Source organism: Apus apus, chromosome 3, assembly GCF_020740795.1.
Source record: "Apus apus isolate bApuApu2 chromosome 3, bApuApu2.pri.cur, whole genome shotgun sequence".
In the NCBI taxonomy this organism is placed as follows: domain Eukaryota; kingdom Metazoa; phylum Chordata; class Aves; order Apodiformes; family Apodidae; genus Apus; species Apus apus.
Genome location: NC_067284.1, coordinates 56515140 through 56537559, shown reverse-complemented (window position 1 = coordinate 56537559; position 22420 = coordinate 56515140). Strand labels below are relative to the sequence as shown.

Genomic DNA, 22420 nt, shown 5'->3' with positions numbered 1-22420 from the left:
CCTGGAAGTGCATGGACCATGGAGGCCCCAGCAAGTTTGTCTGTCGTGTCAAGAGGCCACAAAACTCTTAATTTCTGCAACAAATGTCAACCAAAAAAAAAGAAAAAAAGAAAAAAAAAAGCCCAGCTGCATGAGGTGCAGACCAAAGCAACAACTCACTAAGGTAAGGCTGATGGTAGGAAGGCGTCCAGCGTGTGCTGCCTCTGACAAGCACAGCTGGACTGGGAATGGTGCAGGCAGCTCACAGTCTCCCCAGCTCAGCCACTGCCTCTGCAGCACTAGCACCTGCATACAGGGACATCTTGGGAGCAGCAGGACAGGACACCGAGCTGGTGAGGTGTCGCTGTTGGGGTCTAACACAAAAACAAAGAACCAGCCACGTGGCCGCTCACTCGCCCCCTCACACACACACTCTGTGGGATGGGGAGGATAAAATCCAACCAGAAGCTCATGGGTTGAGACAAAGACAAGGAGGGTTTCACTCCCCGATTATGGTCCTGGGCAAAACAGACTCTGCTGAGGAAAAAAAATATCAATTTAATTTCTCACAAATCAGATGCACACAGGACACAGACAACACACAGCAGCACCTGCATGTACCCCATGGGTATTTCGGCTCATACCTGAGTAAAATTCGCGATGTCCCATTGGGGAGGAGCCTGTCAGGAATGGCCTGGGATGGGCGAAGAGGGCAGGTTGGCACTGAGAAGCTGCTGGGATGTGATAAGCACACTGCCACGTGGGCTGAGAAACATCAGCAGGGCGAGTGTTAGACTTCATTTCACCCACTCAGTAATTACCTACAAATCACCCTCAGGATCCAATCACCCCATCTCCTCTTTCAGAGGAAGAAAGTATGTGACTGTATGTACTTTCACTCCCACACCATTATGGTCTGCACAGGCTTTCCAAAAATAGTGTTCCAGGCTAAAGCCTGCTCCAAGCTTCCCAGAGAGCATTGTATGACTTTCTGATGGAAAACTGACACTTAATTTAAGATACAGCATGTCAAGGCCTCAAGGGCACTAATGAGTGTTAACTGCCATGCACCTGCCATCCATGAACCTTCTACTCATGGCCCAGGACCTCATGTAATCTCAGGCCTGGATCCCCCATCCCTGTCTGAGCTGCATGTCTCTGTCTCCTGCTCTGCCTGTATGGACATTGGACCTACCTTGTAGCCTTGTCTCCTACCCTATCTCCTGCTCCAGACAGGGCTCCCTAGAGGGACGCTGGTTGCAGTTTATCCCCCCACTGTCTCTGGGGCTGTTGATGGAACCTGTCCTACCCTCAGCTCTACTGGCCATGCTGAGACCCCCTGGGACAGTGCTCTGTTGGTGAGGGCATGGCCAGCACTGGGGTGCCCGGAGCTCCTGGCTCATCCCCTCCTCGGGCTGCTCCCTGAACCAGCAGGTGTGTGTCTTGAGTTCCCTGGCAATGTTTTACTTTTACTTACACATGATTATCGTCTGCAAGTGATTTAATCAGATGGTATCTCACCCCAGAAAACATTTGATCATGCCTGCACTTCCCACTCCTGCCATGTATTTCTTTCCCTGGCTGAAGGAGTAGTACTGGCTTGCCCTCCCCCCGGCAAAACACAGCCTAATGATTTGGGCTGAATCTGCCCTGCTACAGTTTCCCAACAGCACTGGTGAGAAGCAAAAGTAAAGATATATTTCCATAAGATGACCACAGGAAGGGGCACGAGATAGGTCTGGGGTGCCTGGCTACAGAGCAGGCAGGATGTGAGCACTGGCTATGGACTCGTTATCACATGTGGCAGAAGACATGCAAGCGGCTCGTGTCTTTTCATATTAAAGCAGGATCAATATTCATATTTCTGAAGAAAAGAAGCTTGGGCCAGAATGAGTTTACTTACAAAATAGCTGTCATTTTTTGTGTAAATGAGTTCAATGGCTGCACACAAGACAACTGCAAGTAATGGAAAGTATAGGAGGCTTGTTAACATGGCACCAATTCAGAACAGCATAAAGTCACTTTCTTCTATCACCAAACAAAAATTGTCAGGAGACCCAGGACCTCTTTGTTGGCTACTCCTCCACTTTGTCCAACTGATCTACAATAACTGGTGTGCACAGGTCCTGCAAAGAGCAATTGGACACACCGCCACACTATGGTTCACCTTCAATTGATACTGCAGGCATCCTCAGCTGACTTTGGCCAACTTTGTTAGACCTCACTGTCCGAACAGCCTTTGCAAATAATAGGAAAAAAAATGAGACTCACCCTCATCTCCCTCCTGCAGGCATCCCAGCCTGTGATGAGCTGCAGTTACATGGGGACACCTCTGCCCTCTGAGAGCAAGGTCAGCCTAGCTCACCGGCTCTGATGGACATGTATCTTCATGGCAGTCAGGCCTAACTCAGAGGGGAGACACTATTTCAGGGTCGGCAGCTTTCCCATAGGAGAAAAGCACCACTTAAGCACCAACCTGCAACAACCTTTCAGATCTCCAGCTACTCTGCAGCTGTTGAGATACCTGGGTGGTGGATCTGATTGCTAAAGGAGCAAAACAGCTCCCGCCCTACTTTCACCCTCCAGCCTATTACAGCTCCTCACAAGGTGTTATGAAATCGCTGCTGAAAACAGAAAAGCCAGCACACTAGCAACCGAGTCATTTAATAATCTTCCTTCCCAACGAGCAGTTGGTATCCCAACAAGAAGAACAATTGCATAAGAAAACTGTACATGTGTGAAGTAAAAAGTAAACTCCTCTTTCTAGCTTTATACGTGAAAGCAGCAGCAGAGGAGTCCACCTGCTCTCTCCACTGCCAGGCAAGTTCAAGCTGTTTGAGTTGGGTTCTGGGTCTAATTAATCAAATGGTAGGGCACAGCCAGTCACAGCAATTGCACACATGGTGGTCATTAACTAAAACTGGTGACTGGTTAAATCAAGGTATTGGGGTTAGAGGAACACAGCAGTTTTAAGCAATTGCAGTATGAACAGCAGAGCCCCAGGAGTTGCAGGGCAATGACCCAGAACCTTATTTCTGATGGGGAGGCTGGAGCTACCTTTAAGTTTAAATATGCAGGAGCAGGTCAATGAGAGTTTCTGTTCCTTGTTCTTAGAAGACCAGTGGTGAAGAAAAACAACTTGTCCTTTAGTTCAGCTTCAGCTTAAACTGTAACCCTGGAGGCACCACGTTGTCAGATGTCCCGGCTTCACTCCTGTATGCTTCCTTCATGCTCGTCCCTGGGCGAGCACTGAAGTGGTTTGTAAAAAAGACGGGGGCAGCACATTAACCATGGATGATCAGGAATGCTGCTGAAAGAGCAAGGATCTCCTAACATCACACCATGGCGTCCTTTGCCTTTTCAGTGTGAGCCCAGGCTGTTAGCCTGCTCAGGGTGCTTTGCACCCTTGCAGCATTTAATATGTGGGCAACACACAGTCTGGGCATTCACCCACAGCAGAAGGCCCTGCCAAAAACTTTTTTAAGACCCCCTTATCTCTACCTGCTGCTCTAGAGCCCTTTTCTTGCCAGCCCCCCCCAAGGCAGTGCTGACAAGCTGCCCTCAGCAGCACCAGGCAGTGCCACAGCCCCTCTGCTGGATCTGTGCCCAGCCTCTCCAGGTGCCTGCATCCCAAAACCAGACATCATGGCTTTCTAGGTGGATGGCCAAACTACAGTGGCTTTAAAGCAGAGCATGTCAGAGGACAACAGCTTGGAGAAAGGTTCAAGATGGTATATCAACATCCACAAACACTTTGGAGGACACTGGTGAGCAGGTGGCCCTCACCTGCAGCCCACCCTTTCTCTCCAGGGTCTTCACCTCCCTGTTTGCATCCATCCAGAGACTGCTCTTCTCTTCGGGCACCCTCTCACCCTCTCCATACCCTGCTCCCAGGTCATGACTTAACACAAGCCATACTAAAAAATACTTAGCTGATGCACAGCAACCAGACTTTGGTGCCCTGGGCATCCCTACACAGTGGATCATCCCCACTGTCCTCAGGGCCTATTTCATGATTCAACTGGGCTGGCTGGTGATCAGCTCACATTAGACAGATGCTGCATGGTAGCCCCGTGCTAGAAATGACAGTGCTTTCACAGCACTCTTTCCACAGACTCCTTTCCTAACTTGCATCACCCTTTGAAATACCACAACAAAAGAAAAGGACTCTAAAAAAGAGAAGGTGCTTTGTGCTGGGTCCACTTGAAATGGACGTGTTGTGTGCACACAGGATAATTTGTTTGGCTCTACCCCAAATGGAGAGTTTCAGTGTGACTTTTGACAACCTTTCAGCCAGGTCTCAAAGTCCAACAAAGAGGCTGTATGAAAAGCCATGGGAAATTGAGCTCCAAGGACAGACACGGCTTTTCAAGCTCATGCTGCTGCTCCTTGGTAGATTGTGGCTCTGAATGAGCAAACTCCATAGAAAAGATGAAATTTGAGGATCTCTTGCTGGAAATTGGTGGCTTTGGCAGATTCCAGATTTTAATTTTGCTTATCCTCTCTCTCCCAAGAATCAACCTTCCCATGCATTTCCTGCTGCACAATTTTCTTGCTGCTACTCCCTCTCATCACTGTGCAATTCCACAACAAGAGGCATTTGTGAACCTCACCATGGAGGAAATTCTGCTCATCAGCATTCCCCAGGAGCCTGATGGCACTTTCAGGTCCTGTGAGATGTTCTCTCAGCCTCAGTTTCACCTGCTGCTCAATTCTTCTCTGCAACCAGAAAACAGCTCCATCATCCAGCACTGCCAGCATGGGTGGGTCTATGACCACTCACAGTTCACCTCCACCATCGCCACCGAGGTAAGGCCCTGCCTGGGATCTAGCCAGAAATGAAATTAGGACAGTGTTTTGAGGAGCAGACAGAGAAGTGTTTGCTGGGTGCACGGAGTCAGAAGGGAATCTTTGCGTTTCAAACAATGGGAATTACTTGTTTAGAGAAGATTTCATGGGATGGGGAAGCTCTCTGAAGCTCAGAGTTAGAAGCCAACATTTGTTATTATTACACACATCTTGCTTAGAATGACAGAAGCCAACATTTGTTGTTAAAAGAGTCTTAATTTCTTCAGGTGACTGAGAGACTGGAGGGGGCAGGGGGAAGACACAGGTACAGGACTTTATCTGCTTGGACCACGTGGCAATTACACAGGTTTACACCCCATCAGGGTTTCATAGGAGCCCAGGACTTTCTTGACTTTCCAAACGCTTTGTGACTTTTCCTTTGTGCACCCATCCTCACTGATCTCCACCTTCCCCCTCTTCTCCCCAAGATCCTGCTGCCTCTCTTTGCTACCACCAACGCTTCTTGCTGTCAAGCCATATCTGCTCTCCAAGGGCCTTCTGCTGAGATGCAGCATGCTGGCCAGCCACAACCTTGAGCCTGCTCAAGGTCCCTGCCCATCAAACATTAACCATCTGCCTTCTGAAATGCTTGGCTAAGGCTAACAGCAGTACCTCTGGGTGTTAATGCTCACTTTCGCTGAAAGATGGCCCAAAGCACAGACAGCCTGAGGGAGAGGGACAATCAGTCAGGCAAAAGGAGCATGGTTGCTTTTGAAATCATAGCAGCTGACTGTCTCAGGGAGAGCAGGGCCAAGATTTAAGCTAGATCTGGTGCCTCCTCCCCACCACCCAGCCACTGGTTTTGGCCGGCATGGAGGTGAGGGTCAGACATGCAGCAGGTCTGTACCTGACTTCTGCACTGTTTCAGGGAGAAAGGTGTAAAGCACCCTTGGGGGAAAAGGCAGGTGTTCTGCAGCATGGATGCTGAACACAGAGCCACACGATGCAGCACCCACAGTGCGGTGGCCTTGGGACATGTTAAAAGAGCTGAGGCTTTCTCTGGAGTTTGTTCTTCTTGCAGAAGAAAGGTTGTTTAAGGTCTGACTGGACTTGTCAGAGAGACTGTGAAGCTGGGTTGATGATTAAATTAAGTTTTGCCAAGCTTGCACATTCAGAAAATTCACTCTGCAGCTTGCGCACAGTAGTCTGTAATGATTAGAGACATTTGCACCTATAAGAAAGCAAAATTATGCTCATTAACTTGATTAGGAAGAATGTCTAGAAAAACTTCCCAGTAAGTGTCCAGTTCTGGAGCCCCCAACATAAGAAGGACATGGAGTTCCTGGAGAGAGTCCAGAGGAGGGCCACGAAGATGATTAGAGGGCTGAAGCACCTCTGCTACAAGGACAGGCTGAGAGACTTGGGGCTGTTCAGCCTGGAGAAGAGAAGGCTCCAGGGGGATCTCCTAGTGGCCTTCCAGTACCTGAAGGGGCTACAGCAAAGCTGGGGAGGGACATTTTACCAGGGCATGCAGTGAGAGGACAAGGGATAATGGATCAAAACTGGAAGAAGGGAGAATTAGGTTAAGCATTAGGAGGAAATTCTTTAGTGTGAGGGTGGTGAGACACTGGAACAGGTTGCCCAGGGAAATTGTGGAAGCCCCAAACCTGATGTGTTCAAGGCCAGGCTGGATGGGGCTCTGAGAAACCTGATCTAGTGGGAGGTGTCCCTGACCATGCAGGGGGTTGGGACTAGAGTATCTTTAAGTTCCCCTCCCACCCAAACCATTCTATGATTCTATGAAGACAGCACCAACAGTAAATATGACTGCCCTTCTGCCCTCCTTCCTCCTTGCACAGACAGCTCCAAAGGCAGCTGGTTGGGGCAACAGTAAGTGGATCTCAAGAAAACATTTCCTATCAGATTTGGCCAAGATAAATTGCAAGTCAGGATGGGTGTGAAAAGGCAGCTGAGCACTAAATGTCGTTTTGGCCTTGTGTTTCAGTGGGATCTCGTGTGTGAGCAGCGTGGACTGAACCAGGCAACTGCAACCTTCTTCTTCATTGGCGTTACAATGGGGGCAGTGATATTTGGATACCTCTCAGACAGGTTTGACCCTTCCCAGGCTGTTCTTCCAGGGCTTCAGTTTCACTCCGAGATCTTCACAAATCTCTGACCTGCAAAAGGCAATCAGAGGGGCAGCGAAAGAAATAAAACACAATTGTAAAGGGAGAATCCAGCCTCTCACATGAAAATTGGGGAAGTCATAAAGTCACATGGGGAAGGAGTGCAGGGGCTAAATTCTCCATGGATCAGCCAGTTAGCAGCCCACCAGAGAAGCAGTGCTGGCCTTGGTTAGGATTAAGATGCACTGCAGCAATGACCACAGCTCTGTGGTCAGCACTGATGCAGCAGCAGTAAAAATGGAAAAAATTCACTGTCTGTAAGACTAATTTCAGAAAAAATAACTGTCTAAAAAAGGAGAAAGCTGGCTAAACCAAAACCAAAACAAGAGGCTAAATGTTAATTCCTTGCAAACTGAAGAAGAGGGCTCAGAGAAAATGCATGCCATAGCTGAAAACAAACAAACACAAATCTCCAGAAAGCTTCTGTCATCACTAGAGAAGCAGGGTGAAGAAGGCTACTAGAAGGAGGGAGGCATTCCTTGAGGAAGAGCTGAGGCTTAGAGGAAAACAGGAACAAATTTGCCCTCTCTGGTTAAATGCTCAAATGAGATCATGTAAGCCTGAAAAAAATTGGAGTCATAACCCATAAAGCACATCAATGAGGAAATGAAATGGTTTTGCAAACAGCAGAACCAAGAAACCTACCAGGGAGTGCACAGTGCAGGCAGGCAGGCAGGGTGTGCTACTCACTGTAATGCTCTTCACTATCTAATGTCTGAGTTTCCTGCACAGGAAACTGCTTCCTGATCTCCTTCCTCTGGCAGCAAACAAGCACTAGTGCACAGCAGGCTACAAAATCACTGCACAGGAGAGGGGAACCAGCTTCACTGTATGATGCACCCAGAGACCTAGTGCTGAAGATGGGAATTTTTACACCTGTGTATGTGCATATGAGTGTATCAGGACACTTTTACAAGGACCCAAGACACCTGGCTGATCTTCAAACTCTGTCTTGACTTTGTATCTAAAATGGCTTTATAGCACACTTGGAGGGGAAGAAATTTAGAATCATGAGAAGGATCAGGATAAAATAACACAGAAGGTCTCTGCTAGAGCAAAATGAAAAATAATTTGGTTGTCAAATGGATGGTGAGAGGGAAGAGCCAGTAGAAGATCAAGGCATAAAAGGAGCATCTGGTTATAAAAAGGCTGCAATGTGAGAGCTAAATGAGTTTGTCTTCACAGTAGGAGAACTTATAGAGGCAGGTGTTGGAGCTGGAGCTTTGAAATAAGCTGATAGAAGAAGGCATGGAAAAATACACCAGGTGAATGCCAGTCAACTGCCAGGAGCAGGGAATGGTCATTCTGGAGCCCTGCAGTACCTTTGGGATGAAAAATCTGCAACGCTGTTGGCATGGGGTGACCTCCACAGCTTAGGGCTGGGAAGATACCACACGTCAAATCAGTTTTAAGCTGTTTTCCAAAAAAGATCCCAGGAACTGTGTTCCAGACAGCCTAACATCTATTTGCAGCAGGCAAATTAGTACAAACTGTTCTGAAAGACTGAGTCAGCAGTTGCATGAGTGGATATGACTGACATACTAGTGAAGAATCAGCAGGGATTTTGCAAAACATTCATGCCTTACAAACATACTGGGTTTCTTTGAATGTGCTAACAGGCTTGTGAACAGGGGAGATACCATCTATACATATTTCATAAGTTTCCTTACCAAAGGCTTCTAAAGGAACTGAGCTACCCTAGGAAGGTCTCTGCATGACTTAGTAATTGATTAAAAGCCAGGAAGGAGAGGGAAGATAGAAGTGTTCAGTTGTGATGATGGAAGGAGACCTGTGGGTGGACCTGTGTTTGGGTTTGTGTGCTTTTCAGCACATTTATAAATTATCTGGAAAAGGAGAGATTGGGAAGGTGACGCTGAGTGAGCAGCCAGGTAGAGATAAGAGTTGAATGCGGAGAACTTCAGAAAGAGCTTAAAGAGCTCCTTAAAGAACTGGATGGGAGCATCAGAAGAAAAAAAATATACTAGTAGATTAATCCAAAATAGAGAGAAACAATTCTAGCTTCTCATTCAAAATTGAGGCCTCTGAGCTGACCACAGCTGCTCAGGAGCAGGACATTGGGGTTACAACAGAGAGCTCTAGGCAAACATCCACTCTGCAATGAGTAGTGGCTGGAAGCAAATGGGAAATTAAGAATCATTAGGAAAGGAGCATAACGTTAAATAAAGTATCACTATGCAGTAACATGTAAATGCAAGGTGGCTCCACACCTTGAATACTCTGCGCAGTCTTGATTTCCCTTCAGCCCCCTTCTCCATCTCAAAAGGCTAAAGACAAAATGGAGAAAATCCAGAGGAGCTAATAACAAAGACCAGGTTATGGCTTACCTTCCAATTAGCCAGACCAGTAGCTGTGCTACGTGGCCACAGGACCCTCAGGTCAAGTCGGGAAAGGCTTGAAGCCCTTGTAATTGCAGTGGGGGCAGTGCATCCAGTAACTTTGCAGCAAATTTGGCAGATTTGTTAAACTCAGGTGTCATGCCCCCCATGCCCCCTAAAACCCTTTAAAAGCTAATGTTCCATTAGCAGAGTTTCTGTTCTCTGACAGAGAAGAGGTCCCATTTATTTGTGCTAACAGTAATGCAGAGGTTTAATCTCTAGTGCTGCATCTGGTCCTGGCATTCTGGTACAGTTCTGGTTTGTTTTGTTCTAAGCCTCTGCAGACATTTGGATTTGAGAACATCTCTACTGACAAATTTTACCCTGGTAAAACCTCCAGCAACCTACACTGCAAATATATATATATATACAAAAAAAGTACATATATATATATATATATATATATATTGCTTCTGTTATTGTCTGCTCTTTTCCAAACACTCCTTTTGTACCTTCTCCTTTTACTAAATTGGCTGCATGATGCTTTGTCAGGCTTCCACATTGGGATATTTATGAAAATGGCTTTTTAATTCATTTTTAAGTGGTTTGCTCCTTTTATTATACTTTCTAAGTTTAATCTTTCAGAGACTGTGCTTTCCTACTTCTCTCTTTGAAGACAATTTTAACAGCATTGTTTCTAGCAGCCTCCCTGAAGCCTGCAGTTCAATACTGCCAGCTCACCTCTGGTTTCCCTAGCAGGTGACATGCATGTGCTGAGAGAGTCTAGTAATGACTAGGCAGAAAGAGCTGCCTTGTGCACTGCAGGGAGTGTTATGGTTTTCTTACTGTATTTTCAAGAAAAAATTACCAAAAAATGTATCTTCTTTCTTAGGCAGTTACCCTACTGGAAACTGGATCCAGCTCTGGTGTATTTCCAGGTGTTTGCTGCTCCAACCCTGGGGTGTTCCAATGACTTTTGCAAACTGTCTCTGCTTCAATTTCACAGCTGATCCAGCAAACTGCCTGGGCCTAACCCACAAGTTGTTGGTTTTCTCCAGTAAATTAATTAACCAGCTGCTGCATTAAGTAATTTATGATCATTTTAAGGAATGTTATTGTGACGTTATGTGCTAGCACATCACTTCTTCCCCTGGAGCAACCATTCTTGCCAGCGTCCTTCTCAGGTGGCCACTAAGGGAGCCCTGATGCCAAAATCAGACCAGGATTTCAATCCCTGTAGACTGAACATTGCATGTTTGCAGGGCTAATTTACTACTCCAGTTTGAACCTGAGCTTTCATCACATGCAGTGCTGATGTTAATCAGAAGACTGATGGCTGGTGTTCCATTTTGATTTTTAAATGTTCATAGGTTGTGTAGAAATACACACCTATTTCTGTGAGTGTGTGCGTGTGCACACAGCTCCATGTGTGTGTAGTTGATTTTCTGTATTTCTCCATACTCTCCACACAGGACTCTGCACAAGGGGTAAGATGGCCCTACAGCTTCTAAAACCCCTTGAGGAATGACCTCCTAGCAGGTGCCTCGTAGTCCCCTTAGGACATCAGGGCCATTTACACATGTGGGACAACAATTTGATTCCTTTTCTTTTCCTTTGGGATTTTTGTTTTCCTTCCAAGGGTCAGGATGAAAGTGTCACAGTTCTCTCTCCTCAAGAGCTGTGGCAGTGGCTGGTCCTGCGTGACTCACAGGACAAGGACATGCTGAGCCAGGCATGGGGACAGCCATTGCAGGGAGCAGGGTGTGCCAGCAGCATGGGATGACAAACTGACATCACTGCTCTTGATGATAGTGTTGAACAGGGGAGCCAAATATACCATTTTGATCAGTCCTGCTCTTGGAGAACCTCATGCCTGATGCTCATGGGACAGGCTGGAACTGCACCCCTGGCACCGGCTGCATCCAGAGCTGTTTCCTCCTCTCTGGGACATTGCATCCTGAATTCTTTGCAGAGTGGGCAATATTTTCATTTCCCTCCCTGAGTCTCTCCATTTCAAACCCTACTCCTGGGACAGGTTTCAAGCTTCTGTAACCCAGCCTGTGCTTGTGGCAGGTTCGGACGGAAAGCCATGCTCCTGCTGTCACTTGTGTGCTCTGTCATATTCGGGATGCTGAGTGCCACCTCCATCTCCTACAGCATGCTGGCCATCACACGGACCCTCACAGGGGTGGCCCTGAGTGGTGTCTCCCTTATTGTATTGCCTTTGGGTAAGCATGTGGGGGGTTCTGGGTGCCCAGTTGTAAGGGGGGGGACATCTGACAGGCAGTGGGGAGGGACCTGTCTAGCAGACAAGGCAGAGCTAGTAGGAACCGGAGTTTGGAAATTGTCACGTGTGCAATGTCACTCCAGGCAACCCAAAGAACTTCACTCTTGGCAGGATCCAAGAATTACAAATTTCTCTTAGTCTAATTAATGCTTTAACAATCTACTCAAAATATAACAACCACTTATTAGTACTTCTGTTGCAACATGAACACTTGCAATCCACGCTGCCCTGTTCCTGTTAAGGATCAGCAGAAGTATAATAAAAGCCACAGACCAAAGTATCTGCCCCTTTGCTCTGATACTAAGTTCTCACCCTTCCAACACTCTGTGCAGACAGTTCATCAGCACTGTTGTGTCCTCAGCAGGAGGAGGACAGTGTGTCATTCACAGGGTGCTCCTAGTTCCCTGGTCTTGAGTTTGGTCAGTTCTCCTAAGTTCCCAACCTGTATTTTTAGAAAGAGTTGGGAGAAAAAAAAACACACAAAAAAATAATAATACAAAGCTAGGCAAAACTGAAGCTGAAGAATGTAGGTAATTACATAATAAGAACAAGCTCCAAACTTCAGGGTGCCCAACAGAGCACTGGATGATATCGTAGATACGGTTGGAATCTACTAGGCAAGTTTTCTTGTACCCAAGAGCAAGTTACAGGTGCAGCAAAAATTTTGAGGATTTTTGCAGGTACAGCCAAACTCAAGCTAAAATGGCTTTAATACTGGAAAAGTCCATGCAAGACCTGACAATTCCCAAGGTCTGCTATGGTTTGGGTTTGTTGGGGTTTTTTTTATTGTTATAAAGGCTGATGCCTGCTGGGCAAAGTGGAGCTCGGGAGGGACATTCCTGATTGTTAGAGGTTGTAGCAAGATGTGCAGATCTTTGGAGGAAAACTGGCTTTTTAGTTTACTCACACAAACAAGTAGACCATCATCTGTTCTACTTGTAGCAGAACAGAAGTACTTTGCGTAGATTCCACACAAATGGCAATTCATCTTAATATATTTCTTTCATGTGGAATAATGAGCAGGCAGAGATATAAGAAACTCTCTAAGCAAGACTGTTTAGGGGGAAAAAACCCTATTTGTTTGATGAAGACTATTTGAATGCTATTCAATGGGATTTTTGAAGAGTATCACCTAAGGTGGTCTTACTATGTGTCCAGTATTTGTTATGTTAAGTTAGTTACAGCTTTGCAAGAGGTTAAGTGTTGTGAATGAACGTTTTAAACGTGCCAGATGTTGGGCCGAACAGCGGAACTCTCCTGGAAGAGAAGGCCCAGGGACGTTACCTCACTTTGCCCTTGTTAAAAAGCCCTGCAGACCCCTTCCTGGAGCAGCCCCGTCTGTCCCAGCTGAACGCTGCCTCCCTCTTGCAGGGATGGAGTGGGTGGACATAGAGCACCGCACCTTCTCCGGGATCCTGAGCAGCATCTTCTGGAGCATCGGTAACATGCTGCTGGCCACCGTCGCCTACTTGGTGCGGGAATGGCACTGGCTGTTAGTAGCAGTAACAGGACCTTGTCTGCTGAGCATTCTCTGCCTATGGTGAGTGCAGCAACCTGGCCAGCTGGTGGGGAGGGGAGTGGCTGTGATTTGCCTCCTCTGCTCTATGAGTACGGCAAACGTTGCAAAGCTGATCCTAGGATTGGTCTGTGTCCTGCCCTTGGACTGTCCAGCCACGGCAGCTCTTGAAAACTGGAGTAGCCTAGGTTTCTTCTCTTCTCACCTCTAACAAGGCAGGAGCCAAGGTTGCACCATGCTCTGGGGACAAGGAGGAGGCAGGACTAGGGCTGAGGCCAGGCACTTGGGGGACAGGATGCAGTGCAAAGGAGCAGGATTTGGTGCTGCAAGCACTGTCAGACATGGCTCACAGCAAGCAAAGAGATTCCAACAAAGGGAAGAAGGGTGAGGCCAGATCCCTGGCTTTAATCCCTGGTAGCCTCAAGACAAATAATTTCTCTATCCTCTGTTCCCACCTCACTGGGAAGGAGACCTCTTGTACCAACTTTTTACAGATGAGCCAATGATATCTGCAGACATGGTCAGGTGCATTTATCTGTGCACTTCCCATGGTCTTTCTCAGCTGTGTAACCATCCTGATGGGTCAAATACATCTGCTTTTTGTGGGATATTTCCCTCCTGTAGCCTTATTTTAAAAAATACCTGCCATCTCTTAAGCCTTAAAATGGAAGATAGTTCATTTAATCAAGGAAACAGATTTTCCTTTTTTTTTTCATGTAGTAATGCAGACTAGAATACAGGGTCAATTCAATTATATTGTGACTGAAATATCAAGTGTACTGGATCCGCTTATTCGATGATCCAAATCATTCGATGGTCCTTTGAATAAGCAGCTCCATTTCCTGGCTGGACAAAAGTCCCATGTTGAAATAAACAAGCAGGTGTTTCCACAACTGCCCCACTGAAAAAATTCAGAAATACAGGTGTGGGTTTCCTCCACCTTAGTGTGGTTGTTTAGTTCCTCTTTGACATTAGTGTGGGGCTGGACCACACTGCAGAAATCACAGACGTGTCTCAGGGCAATGGGGAACTCTAACTGGAAGCCATGCAGAGTAAGCTCTGATTGTTAGACACGTGGGCCCCAACATTATATGCATAATTGATGAGCAGAGTGATATCCAAATGCTAAAGTGCCCTTCAGCTGTCATCAAGAGGCTTCTAGATGCTACGGTTTACTTGCTTGCTGTATCTGTCCCATCAGCCTGATGTAGTAGATTAAATAGCTGCACAGATCTAGAAGAAAAATTCCCAAATGATACTTATGGAAAATGGGATAGAAACTGATGCTTTTGTTAATCAATGACTCAAAAAAGATGCATCATTCCACATCATTCTACTGGTGATAAGGGTTTTCTGGCTAAGAGTAGTATCTGATATTTTGCTGTCCAACACAACTAAAACAGGTGTTCAGCTGACTTTTTTTACTTTGAGTTGTTCTGCTTTTTCTCTAGGACAGCCATCATTAAAAAAATGACTACTGGGAAGTGCTGAAATTCAGATAGATTTGGACCCACTCTTTCCATGACAGCTGTTTTGTTTTTTTTCTCTCTCTCTTATGTTAATGCCTTTCATGGAGATTAGTTCTCCAACAATTTATACTCTCGTCTGATAAAATTCAAGCACCCAAGAGATCAGTGAGTGTTGGTTAATTAAAAGTCCCTGCAGTATGGAATCAAAATCTAACCTAGCACACTCTGTAGATATGATTGACACAATTTCAGAACTCGGTTGAGACATTAGACAACCAAAAGACATAATATTATATACTGGAGATAGTGGCAATGAGTGCAAAATGCCATCTTTCTTTCTTCCTGTTTTCTCAGGTGGATTGGGTTATAAGCTTATGGGAAGGAGCCGAAAACTTTCCAGAAGACCAGTTCTGCAGATATTTTGCTCTACACACTATTTCAGCTACTGCTTGAATAGTGACACCAGTTGTTCATTAGGATTTTTTTGTAACCTGATTTAGGGCACATTAATCACCGACAGCTTACAAAGAAGTGGTCTTGGACCACTCCACTGGGAGACTCCAGTGAGAGATTTTTAACAACTGTGGGACCTCAGTAGATCTCATACCCACATACTTCTCCAAGGTTGTAAGTCTTCCTGCTGACTGCACAGGATGCTCAGCTGATTCTGTTTCCTCCTTCCCTCAGGGAGCAGATTTGTGTAGGTGTTGGTTGCTCTAGCAGAATTTAGTCACTCTAGGGTATTTCCAATGTCTTCTGGACCCTGACAGCTATGCAGACCCACAAAACACCATGTACCCTCTAGGCCAAATGGGCTGCACTGTGGCCTGGGAAGCCATGAGCCAAACAGGGCCATGTAGGTATGAATCACAATCAGATGCAAGATCGGAGAGACCTCCGCAAAGAGGGAGTTGCAGATGCTAGTTTATCACAAGTGCCGGATCTTTTGCTAAAACAGACAGAAGAATAAGAGTCACAGAACTCCAGCCCTACACAGGTCTGCTGAACAGACCTCTCAGAGTTGCTGATTTCTCTACAGCAGTGCAGCATCCTTTGTCACTTAGTGACTGACATGGATACTTTACTGGGGGCTGCAGTCACAATGATTTGTTGAGTGTCTTGTGCAGAAGGCTTAGACTATTGTGAAAAAAAAATAATTTTAGCAATTAATGAAGTAAGTATAGAACCCATTAAATCCTTTCCACATAGTAATTTTTTTATATCCTACAATTTCAAAGTTTAAAGTCCCAAAAAGCATTAATCTGTAAATATAAACTCTCTGGGGCCAATTTCAATTTATAAGCTTGAAACTTCAACCAGCTCATAAAATTCAAGCTTTGATCGAAGATCACATGATAAAAATGTTGGCTAGACATATTTCAATTAGCAGACTGTACTCCTTTAAGGGTAGAACAGCATGTACATGAAACACAGGTGTCCAATTACTCTTAATTTCATGCACCAAGGTTGCTAATTTTAGCTGAGGTTGAAGTCTCATAGAGAAGACTCCCTCTCTTTGGCCAGGGCCATGTATGTAGGGTGGAAAACATGGAGCACCAACAGGAACACTGTCTTCTCTCATCACACCAGGTGGGTCCCAGAGTCTGCACGGTGGCTCATAGCCAATGGCAAAGTGAAACAAGCTCACAGGCATCTGATTAGATGTGCAAGAATGAATGGAAGGAAAGACTTCACTGTCTCACCAGAGGTGAGAAACTGAAGATCCAGACACATGTTCTTCCTCTCCCATTTTCTCTCTCTGTTACTTGTATTTGATACTTGAAGCAATGCTCAGCCTGCAGTGTGGTCTGTGGGACACTGTGGTCTACAGGGTGCCATGCTCTATTTTACTCTAGAAAGCAGCAACATCCTTTCCAAAAGATAAAGCAGCAGCTCAGCTCCCATAAGGCCAGAAACCCCTTTCATTAGGTGGAGTGTCTTTTCATTCATTCTTGTCTCAATGCACTGGACACTGGACTAAATATGCAGTGAGAGAGAAGCACATGTTGAAAAAATAAGGCAGAGGCATCCCTCTCATAACAGCAAGCAAGGTGTGCAGGTGCATGAGCAACTTGTGCAGCTTTGTGTTTGCCTTGGTTGCTGCCATGTCTGCCAGTTATTGGTACAGTGCTAGCAGAAAGCAGACACACATGAACAGCATGTAGCTGGCATATTTTCTCTCATATTGCACTTGAGATACTGCATAAAATGTTATAAAAAAAAAATGTTTAGTGTACATGTGAAACTGGAAATTTGTCAGCCATAGTGCCCCAGTGTGAATGTGGATGTAAAGAACATTTGGTATAATCAACTTTTTCCCTTGTCTAAAGCTCAGTCTGCCAGCAGTTTTAAAGGAATATAGCAAGGGTGAGGCTCTGAGAAAAGCAGGCATGTACCCACTGGTTTGACTCCAGTTTTGCTTGACCCCAGAGGTGTGAAGGATGGAGTAAAGATGCTCAGCTAGAGGACTGAACAAGTAAAAGGAAAGGAGAACGCTAAAAAATAAAGCCACCTATTTTCAACTCCAAAGCTCAAGGTATAAAGCTGATGTACAGGTCTTCATCTTGTGCTGAGTTCTACTTTAAAAGATGTATTTTTGCATTCAGACTCACAAAAGTTGAGACCTTGGTCCATGACGCTTACTTAAGGACAGGCTGGTGGCTCCAGGGTGATGTCCCAGCTCTAGGGAGGACTCAAGGACCACGCAGAAGCTGGTCTCTCCCTTTGAAGAGACACCAGAGCACACTCAGTGCTCACAACAAACCTTCACAGCCAGGCTTGGATGACTACACATCTGTCACCTCTCACTAATTTGGTCCACATTATTGGTCTCAGCCTTCTCAAGAGCAACAAAGCTCAGCTATGAAATCCAGTGGGTACAGAAGTCTGTGATTTATTAAATATCAGTCTTCCCTTTAATGTCCATTGGTTTTCTTCATATCAAAAGAGGAAGATGGGAAACTGCTGGCACCAGCACAGGAGCCTTGTGCTTTGATATCACAGTCCAGTTGCATTTCTCTGTGCTTCCAGTGCTCCTGCATCCACACCCTTGTCTTATACTGACCAGCATGCTTTTTAAAAAGCAGTTTCTTAATATATCTTGAAGAGGTGATTAGTCCTTTTGATTTACAACAGAAACATGTAGTTTAATCATGTGCGAAATTACGAATTTACTCACAGTGGCAGATCGGACTTAAGTCTGAGTGTTCCTTGCCTTTAATCAAGCCAGTAGCTCTGACTAAATATGTAAAAATAACAAGTTATAACCTCTCTCATTCAGCATTGGCTGATGACTTTATATTTCAGAGTGCAGTGTTACACCAGGAAGTGCATGGGCTTGCACCCTCATTCCAATCTTAGGGTTAGGAAATGTAGCTGGGGCTTCCCCACTATCACAGCCTTGCTCCAAGTCACATCCAGTGTGACCACTGGGCCACGACCAGGAAAGCTTTGCAGTTGTGAAACCTCACTGGGTTCATGAGGTTTGTAGGGTTATACAAGTTTTTTCTCATCCATACCCAAACATGTAAGCAACACAAAACTGCCCAATTCTAGTTTGCTCAATTGCGTTGACTGTGTATCATTGTGTTTTGATGGCTTATTAAGGTAGCAGCTGATCTTCCTTAATTCAGAAGACTGAGCTTTGAAAGACCTACAATCTCCAGCTAATTGCACAGCACATTACTGATGTACTCTTAGGTTTAATAGCATTGTCTTATAGAACCGATTAAGGAATTTCCCAGTGTGAAATTCTTTTTCCAGTATGAAAAGCTTTGTCACTCATCCAAAAACTGCCAAAAATATCATGCAACTAGAAACAAAACCTCAACCCTTCCCTAGTGAAACATGCTTATAGCTATCCCCTTCCCTTTTCTAACACTTTTCTTCATTTTGTACAACTATTTTAACCAGAAAGATCTTTGGGCTGGGATTTCTCTTTTATTAGGTACTTCTGCAAGTCCCCAGGCCCTATAACTGTTCAGCACCATCTTAATTGTAGGTGATGTTGTAGGCCTGCAAATTCCCATACCCTTCTCCCTCCCCAGCCATCACTGAATGATGTGCACTTTAAATTTCTTGGGGTTCTGGCTGTTCTGGCTCTCCCACTTGTCCTTCCACATGCTAAATAATCGGGCTAACAACACATACTAGAAGAGCTTTTCCATGTTAATGTTTTAAGTTACCCATTTTTAATAGCAAACCATGCAACTTAGAGGACAGAGTGCCATCAGGATCTAATATTGACATTTTCAGCATTGCAGAGGTAGTCTGTTATCAGTGTTATGATTCATCCTATGCACTTAGATGACTTCTGATTTGTCCATGAGAATGGTTAAGGGGGGGGAGGGGGAAGCTAAAAGTTAAAAAAATTAACTTACTTGCCATCTTGCAGTATTAACAAAAGCTACCAGATCCAGAGATGGGTGTACAGAAATAAAAGAAAAGCGTGGGTTCAAAAAACCACTCGATAATGTGGGAAAGGATCATCAAGGTGCTAAACAGACACCCTTTGCCAACACAACAATCTGCCATTTTTCTGCAACCCTTTCTGCCACATGGGGTATGCAGGCAAGAGGGATCGAGGGGTCATGGGAAGAGAAAAAAAGGTCTAAAATGGTAGGCAATCTATAAAGTTGTGGGAAGATGTGCCTCTGTCAATGTATTCCTGAGAATTATTCTGCAACGGGAATGTATGGAAAATCCAATGTGGAGTTGGAGCTGGGAAGGGCAAAGGTCCAAAGGCCTGTCAGGGGTTTTGTGCCTGGATCCTAAAAGTACATCAGCTGAGCAATTTCCTTCTTTCCACCTCTCCCAGGCCCTCAGAAGGATGGCAGCAGACAACAAGCCAGGAAGGAGTTACTCCTACATCAGCTTGTTTAGGACACCAGTCCTGCGGAAGATCTCTCTGTCTTCTGGGGCTGTGTGGTAAGCAGTGTCACTTCCCACAGGGGATTTGTCCTGCAGCTCTGCAGCTAGGCTTCCCTAATCCCCATCTCCACATGTTCCTTGCAGGTTTGGTGTTGCCTTCTCTTACTACGGCATGAGCATGAACCTCACTGGCTTTGGGCTCAACATGTATCTCTCCCAGTTTGTCTTTGGCGTCATTGAGATTCCAGCCAAGATGATCATGTACGTTCTGGTGAATCGGGTTGGACGACGGCAGAGTCAGGCGTGGACACTCATACTGGCCGGCCTGTGCATAGGAGCCAATGTCATCATTCCCAAGTGTGAGATGCTCTTCTGCTATATGCAGTACTTGCTAAAGGGGAGGTTTCCATTCTGTACAGTATTAGAGAAGGAGAACTGAAGATCTTGTCCACAGGCAAATCTGTATAGAGGTGTCTTCCACCTAAAGGGCATCTGCGTGACAAGGTTGCTAATGTGGGCTGGCCCTAATATTTGGTGGCAACACTGTGAAGTGGGTCCAGTGATGGCAAGATGAAGAGCCTATCTTCATTACAGACATTGCCCAATGGGAAATGTCCAGACCTATCCTTTCATCAGTTGAGCTCCCACTCAGGCTAATAGTTACCAAACCTACTGATGCAGACTGTGGAGACAGCAACTCCAATCCTATGAAGCTCCCTGTTTCGTCTGTAGGAGCATTGAACCTTCTCCCTTCTTGTACCTGAGGCCACAAGAAGCTTCTTCCTAGCGACTGCCCTTTGACCATTGTCCTAATGTCTTTTCTTTCCTCCTAGCCTTCACCTCCTTGCGTTCTGCAGTGGCCATTACAGGCAAAGGTTTCTCAGAAGCTGCATTCACTACTGTCTACTTGTACACCTCTGAGCTTTATCCCACCGTGCTGAGGTAAGAGATGCCACTCACCTGAGTGCACAACCAGAGCCTGGGTGGGATGTCACCCTCAGGTCCTCAACAGCAGCGTAGCAGGATGTGCTGTTGGCTACACCGCAGCACTGATGCCTTGCCTCTAGAAGTAGCAGGTTCTAGGGATTGCATATAGTCACAAGAAAGGGGCAGAACGCTATCCTTTTTCTACCTGGATTATGTGTGGTTAGGTTATGTTGATCAGATGTATCAAAAGGTGGGGAGTGCTCCATGTGGGAAGATTTTTTAGCTCTGCAAGGCATCTGTGCTTAGTAAAGCCCTAGTTCCCTGTGATAATCTGCCCATAACTGTTGAAAGACCCCAAAAATTATAATTTGAAATCTCAAGTTTTATAAGGGACACATATTACCACCTTTGACAGTCTTCTGCACATCCGATTATATAAAAGCAGGGATTAATTTCCAGCCTTTCAGGAGGAAAAAGAGAGCTTATTTAAAGTATCTGGGTATTGGTGACACAAAACTAGATTTAACACCAGCCTAGTTTGGAATACAGCTGAGATGGGTGGACGGAATCACTTCACTGGCTTATTTGTGAAAGTCTGAAAAAACCTTCATGGGTCACAGCAGGCCTTGTGGCTTACTTCTCCTCTGCCCCTCCCTACCCAGAGTAACCTTCTCTACTCTTTAGTCCTTTAACTTTCACGGGTCTGTTGCATGTGGGGAAATAATGCATACTTAAACTGAAGCGAACACGCTGACTTTTCTTCTCAGATCGGTCTGTATTTTTACATGCTCCAAGTCATTGACAAAGACAAAACTGTTGGTTCCACCTGCAGTACTTGCCACTTGCATATGCACAGCAGCTACAGCTGCTCTCTGGGAAACAGCATCATAGGAAGATAAGAAGAAAGAAATAAAACAGCCTAGGAAAAAATACTGGCAGTGGAAAAACCTGCAGGGGGAAAGCCTCAGCACTTAGAGAAAAACAGGGGGAAGGGGCAGGGGGTCTGCACTTTTTCCCAAAGTCTGATATGAAAAAAGTGGCCACCTCTTTCATGTGGTGGTCTGCACCATCACGGTGCCCTGCCTTTCCAGGCAGAATGGCATGGGGTACACCTCCTTCATGGCACGCCTTGGTGGGGCTCTGGCCCCACTTGTGTTCCTGCTGGACGGGGCGTGGAGGTCCCTGCCCGAGGTGACCTACTGTGGTGTAGCCGTCTGCTGCGGCTCAGCGGCCTTCCTGCTCCCGGAGACGCTCAACCTGCGCCTGCCTGAGGGCATCGAGGACCTCGAGAAGCCACAGTGAGTCAGCTCATCCCGCCCCGCACACGGGCTCTGCGGAGCGAGGCAGGGCACGTCCCCCCCGCCTCCGCTGCCTGCAATGCCCCGTCGGTGGGTGGCACCAGCCAGGAGGGCGTCGGGGCTGCCGTCCTTCCCCGCTCTTCTGCCCATCAGGCTGAAACGTGATGTGTTGTTTTTTTTTTCTGTAACAGAGTGAAAAGGCCACAGCAAAGCGGTGCGCCCGAGGGCGTGCCGCTCCAGGCTCTGCTGAAGTGAGGGACCCGGTGGGACAGACGCGACCTAGGACTGCCAAACCAAGCCGTGCTCTGGCCTGTCCGTAGAAGAGCCACTCACTGTCCACCTCGTCTCTCTCCACGTGGAAGCGGGGCGGATCGCAAGCCAGCTGGAGGGAGCTAATCCATGCAGTAATTGCGGCCGGCAGCAAAAACGCAGAGGTCTAAGCAGGGTGTGGAAATAAAGGCACCGTGCGCTTTACCCTAACTCTACTAACCTAGGTCTACCCGCCCACTGCTCACCCGTGTCCCTAAGCACCCCATCTACACGTGCTGTGAACAGGAGCGGCCCCAGGACTCAGCCCCGGGGAACACGACTCGGGACCCGCCAACCGGACCGAACTCCCGTCTCCGCGCCCGCCTGCCCCGGCGGAGCAGCAGGGCGCACCTCCCCCCGCGCCTCATCAGGACGTTCTTGGGGAGCTGCGTCGGCCCAGGATCTGCGCCTCCTCCGCGGCCACCACCAAGCTGACAAACCCACCAACCCCGCAAG

The 22420-nt window shown here is 46.5% G+C and overlaps 1 protein-coding gene across 1 annotated transcript; it reads left to right on the top strand.

The window, feature by feature from the left end:
* Positions 1-4333: 4333 nt before the first annotated feature.
* SLC22A7 (solute carrier family 22 member 7) lies at positions 4334-21949 on the top strand. Its single transcript, XM_051614347.1, has 10 exons — positions 4334-4788; positions 6773-6876; positions 11363-11517; positions 12948-13116; positions 16152-16269; positions 19378-19487; positions 19575-19789; positions 20264-20372; positions 21449-21655; positions 21847-21949. The coding sequence occupies exons 1-10, from the start codon at positions 4411-4413 to the stop codon at positions 21908-21910; spliced, it is 1629 nt and encodes a 542-aa protein (XP_051470307.1). The 5' UTR covers positions 4334-4410; the 3' UTR covers positions 21911-21949.
* The last annotated feature ends 471 nt before the right edge of the window (positions 21950-22420 follow it).